This window comes from Cyclopterus lumpus, chromosome 1 (genome assembly GCF_009769545.1).
Source record: "Cyclopterus lumpus isolate fCycLum1 chromosome 1, fCycLum1.pri, whole genome shotgun sequence".
In the NCBI taxonomy this organism is placed as follows: domain Eukaryota; kingdom Metazoa; phylum Chordata; class Actinopteri; order Perciformes; family Cyclopteridae; genus Cyclopterus; species Cyclopterus lumpus.
Genome location: NC_046966.1, coordinates 3,670,370 through 3,675,733, shown reverse-complemented (window position 1 = coordinate 3,675,733; position 5,364 = coordinate 3,670,370). Strand labels below are relative to the sequence as shown.

At 41.6% G+C, this 5,364-nt stretch overlaps 1 protein-coding gene across 2 annotated transcripts; it reads left to right on the top strand.

The window, feature by feature from the left end:
• The first annotated feature begins 1,064 nt into the window (after nt 1-1,064).
• On the top strand, nt 1,065-4,276 carry rhoh (ras homolog family member H). 2 transcript variants are annotated; one of them, XM_034545658.1, is made up of 2 exons: nt 1,065-1,505; nt 2,595-4,276. In XM_034545658.1, exon 2 carries the CDS (start codon nt 2,962-2,964, stop codon nt 3,547-3,549), a length of 588 nt encoding a protein of 195 aa, XP_034401549.1. In that variant the 5' UTR covers nt 1,065-1,505; nt 2,595-2,961; the 3' UTR covers nt 3,550-4,276. The 2 variants fall into 2 exon arrangements, with proteins under 2 accessions (XP_034401549.1, XP_034401557.1); XM_034545666.1 differs by having other exon boundaries at nt 2,592-4,276.
• The last annotated feature ends 1,088 nt before the right edge of the window (nt 4,277-5,364 follow it).

Here is a 5,364-nt window from a genome sequence, read left to right as displayed (position 1 = left end):
GACCTGTTTATGTCAATATTTATGTCATAGTGGAAAACATATCCTTGTGCTACGGCTGTTTGAACAAAACAAACCCGTTTTAGTTATTTTAGATTATTCTGGCTATCAAGAGACCCGCCTGTCTGAGTGACATCACGTATATGGTGCCTTCTCTATAAAGTGGAAATGATGCTGATTTACAAAGATGTTTTCTACAAGTCAATACAAAACGCTTGCGTTCTACAAATGATAACTATTGTCATAGTTTCCCCAACATATAGACAGTAGTGTAAAACCAGATTTCAAAACAAAAGTCTCTCACTGGGACAAAAATAAATAATGCCGTAGGCAGATTTTTTTCAATTCCGTTTATTTTGTATAGCCCAAAATCACAAATTACAATATGTACACAGCAAATACATCCCTGTCCCAGGACCTCAAATCGGATCAGGAAAAACTCCCAAAAAACAGAAAAAAACCTTTTCAAAGGGAAAAAGGGGAAGAACCCTTCAGGAGAGCAAGAGAGGAGGATCCCTCCCCCCGGATGGACAGAAGCAATAGATGTCATGTGTACAGATGAACAGAGTTACAACACATTCAATGAATATGACAGAAATTATGAATAATGAGTAGGCATGGACCACGATCCAGAAACTGGACTAATGCGTTTTGGGAACCCCATGAAATCCATGTGACTGGGATGTCGCGGAGGGTAAAAGCATGACTCGTTTTAATACAAAAAGACTGTTGTGTTTATGGCACAGAATGACATTTACTCATTTAGGCGGTAGCCGATTATGAGCTAATAAAGCGGTCACGCGGTTGACGAACAATATATTTGGAGCGTTGCTAACGGGAGAAGAACCAGAGAGCAATACATGTAAGAGTACTGCACATACCAATCACCCATTGGTTTGAAACCACATGTTTACAATGTTTACTGAGGGAATATATCGAGAGAGAGGAGAGTCCTTTTCTCATAGACTTCTATACAATCGGGGAAGTTGCCCCCTGATGGTCATTAGAGAGAATGCAGGTTTTAAAACACTTCTGCAGTAGCTTCACTCGGCAGAACAAGAAGAGTTAGAGGTACAGAGCATTGTATCTGGAGTGGGTCCACTTCTGATTACACAGCTCTCTCTGTGATCTTTAAAATACATATGTTATCTTAACCACCTGGGAGCTCTGCTGCTGATCAAATGGTACAACCACAGCTGCTGTGGGGGAGGCGAGCAGAAAGCGAGTCCCACCTCCTCACTCTGAACTAGCGGATGTGTTTTACTTTTCTTCTCCGTCGTACTTTCTCACTTCCCTCCTTTGCTTAACTACTAACCTCGGCGTGGTTAGGCAGGCTCTAAAATATTTAATCTCTGTGTTATAATTACTACTGACTTTATAAATGGCGTTTGAGGGTATCCAGTAATAACGAACGAGTTTAAAGGCTTTTCATTTTTATTTTCTTTGTCGGGCCGTGAAGGCGGCAGCCGGCATCCGCCCATCGAAGATCAAGAAGACTGACAAGAAAGGTAATTATCTTGTTCTTTGTCTTGATGCAACACCGTAATGCTAATCTTACTAGTCCATTCTGTTCTATGCTATTTGGAATTAATAATGGTGGCAAAACCCTGAACTTATTTCAACTGTAAAGCTATTAAAAACCTTCTAAGTGAGATCTTCATTCAGACAAAAAGATCATGCTGAATGAGTAAAGACATATTTGATTGAATGTAAAGCAAAAGAACATGAAGTAAGAAGAGTTGTACGTCGATCAGTTGAATCCGCTGCACTGAGGGTGTTTATGACTTCATTTATTATGATGTATGTATTTTTTATTATTTAAAGAAGGCCTAGAGTGACTTCTTTTGTGAGAGATCATTTAGAAAAGTTAAAGTGTGGCAAGAAACAATGAAACCACACTGATTGACGTGTGTTGTATACGTGATGGTGGTCTTTCCATCTATGGGTCATGGCAGATGGTTTTGAGGTTGGGACTTGTTATTTCTGCTGCAGCTGTCAAACTGGTCATTTAATGCACCAAAGAAGTAATGAAAAAAAACAACAACAAAAAACATTTTGTTTGATGATCGAAAATAAGAAAACGTCACAATGAGCATCACTATATTATACAACCAGCCCACGGAGACCTTCCTTTATGAGATGTTCATTTATGGCGGGCTGGTTATGAGGGAGACACATAAGAAGAATTAGTGACAGGCAGGATATATATATATATATATATATATATATATATATATATATATAACCTACTATGTGTATGAGCTTGATAATTCAGCAAACACAGATTTATTGTAAACAAACCCCTGTTTGAGTCTTCTGGATCAAGCTGTGAATGCTGGGTCACACCCAAACACACAGAATCCTTGCTTCCGTATTTAATCGGCACGTTGTTATGTTTTCCTTTTTGCACTAAATATAAGACACGGACAAGACGTCTGTCACAAAAGAAAACAAATCTAAGTAATCTGCCATGCGCAGTACTCTAGCGGTTGACTGTTAATCGCGCAGAGCGTATTAAGAGCCGGGCTGCGCTGGCTAGCAACGTTGAGCTGCGTACCGGACTTCATGTCGGTGACATGTCCTCTCTTCCTCAGTAGATTCCCCTCCTCAACTCTGAGAGGGCCGACGTGTTTGGACAGAATGGCGGCCGGAGGACAGGAATCAGCGAGACGAGACGAGGGGGCCTGGAGACCGAAGACGTTAACGCGAGGCCTACTCCGTATCGGAGACGTTTGAGGACTCTGGGGAAAGAGAGAAGTCGGAGGTCAGGTCACCGCTGAGATCTCCAGGGATAGGAGTTACTACCTGAACACGGGAGCACAGCACACGCAGAGGAGTGATCGGCCACCGTTGACTACCTGGTGATCCCCGAGCCTCTGAAGCTCCAGAGAGAGACGAACCCTGAGACCCCTGAGACCCCTGAGACCTCAGACACCTAGAGGCGCGAGACTGTCGGAGGCGGACATGAATGACGTAGAGGAGATGTCGGTGAAGTGCGTCCTAGTCGGGGATAGCGCCGTGGGCAAGACGGCGCTACTGGTCCGCTTCACCTCAGAGACCTACCCGGACACCTACAAGCCCACGGTGTTCGAGAACACGGGGGTGGAGGTGTACATGGACGGGGTTCAGATCAGCCTGGGGCTGTGGGACACGGCGGGCAACGACAACTTCCGACAGATCCGCCCGAGGTCCTACCAGCAGGCCGACGTCGTCCTCGTCTGCTACTCCGTGGCCAACCCTAACTCGCTGGCGAGCGTCCACAACAAGTGGATCGCCGAGGTCCGGGAGTACCTGCCCAAGGTGCCGGTGCTGATCGTGGCCACGAAGACGGACCTGCGGGAGGCGGGGGCGCACCGGGGCAGCTGCATCTCGGCGGCAGAGGGGAGGCACCTGGCTCATGAGGTCCACGCCAAAGGCTACCTGGAGTGCTCGTCCTTGGGTAACCGCGGCGTGCAACAGGTGTTTGAGTACGCGGTGCGGACGGCCGTGAACCAGGTCAGGAAACGGGCCAGGCGACGAAGGTTCGGCATCAACCAGTGCAAGGTCTTCTGACCTTTGACCTTGACTTGGCGGGAACCCAAGCCTTCTTGGAATGACTTTTGACAAGCCTGTATTCTTCTTACATATTTAAAAAAGGAGAATTTCTAGTTGTACTTTCCAGAAAGAGACGTAGAAAATAAGTTTGATTATTCTGATCCGTCTGTGAAGTGAACCACAGCACGTCACACGCTTGGATTTTAAAACATCTTCCAGAAATTCATCATGAAGAACTTTCGATGTGAAGAATAACGCACTTAAAGCTTTAATATTGAAGGTACACGTCATCACTCAAAGAGGGAAGCATCCTAATATCTCAGTTTACGGTTGGATCAGCAAATTAAGTTTTGAATCGCAGCGTGTAATGAATAAGTTCCTCTACTACCACAGATAAAATGACACGACTGGGTTTTGCAGTTGCATAAGCTTTTTACAGATTTGTTGATATTCTCATGAAATGTAATGAATATGACAAAAGTAAATAATGGTGAGTGCATGTTGTCAGCAATGATTTATAAGCCCAGTGTGGTGCATGGAGCTCCACATATAACATATTATTGAGATTATTGCTACAAAGAGGATAATGTTTCATAAGACCAGACCAGGAAATAAACCCTCAGTAGGTGAAAGCGCTCTATACGTTTCAAGAGATGCATTTGATATAAACATATATATATATATATATATTCATGTATACAAATATAAATATATATTAAAAATATATATATGTATGTATGTGTGTATATATACATTTATATATATACATTTATAAAATGTACATATACACATTTATAAAATGTCAAATCTATTTGGAAGATACATATTTTTATTGTTTGAAATGTTGACTCAGACATTACATTTTTTTTATTTGACTAATGTATGACAGTCAACACATAGTCTTTAAACATTAATAAAACAATTGTATTGGTATATATGTGATCATTGCTACGTTTATTTTATATCATTTTTCAATTAGTGCAGGATCCAAAGACTTAATAAAAACTATAATAAAAATAAAGTGACATGACAACATTATCAGATATTTAAAAAAAACTGTGGATTACTTTTGTTGAATTGTATTTGTTTTTATTTAGCTGTATACCTCCTTTTAGAGAATATGAGAAAGTTATTAAGACATGACATGCTGCCTATGTTTCTTGCAAGCGTTGACCATGAATTGTGCAACACATTGAGACAGTATTGTTTAATTTATAAAAACAGCAAATAAAAGACTGAGAAATCATCTCCGAGTGTTTGACACATGTCTAGTCATTTTCCTCCGCTATGGCTGCGTTGACGTGCACCTTTCAATAAGTGAGCACTTATTGAAAGGTGCACGTTCAATATGAAAAATAACCCGATTTCATTGAGTATCATACTTTGTGTCTGATGTACATACTTCTACTACATGTATATCTAATCGAGCTATAAGGCCGGTAATGTCTGTGTGTTCTTCACATATTTGAGTGTTCTGTCGGTGCACTTTGGACTCGCTCCATCTTTAACTCATAACTTTATAAGGTTTAGTCAAAGCGAGCGACTAATATTCGACCTGTTTGGAAATAACTTGTGCTACGTGTGTTACGCCGATGTTTCTAACCGTGAGTAACCCCGACCTGGGTGTGTTATGTCAGGGGCGCATTGGGTGATTTGAGGGGCCCCAGGCAAACGCTGCCTTGTTTTACTTTTCTATATGTTAGTATTTGCAGTGGTGGAAGATTTTTTTTTATTTACCCTAAACTTTATTAACTAGAAGTAGTGAAATAGTCCTGTATTTAAAAGTTAAATAGAGGCGTTATCAACAGAATTGACTTACGGTCTGTTCATTCT

Excerpts from the sequence above, each read along its gene's own strand:
- rhoh (XM_034545658.1), top strand. The coding sequence starts at position 2,962 with ATGAATGACGTAGAGGAGATGTCGGTGAAGTGCGTCCTAGTCGGGGAT.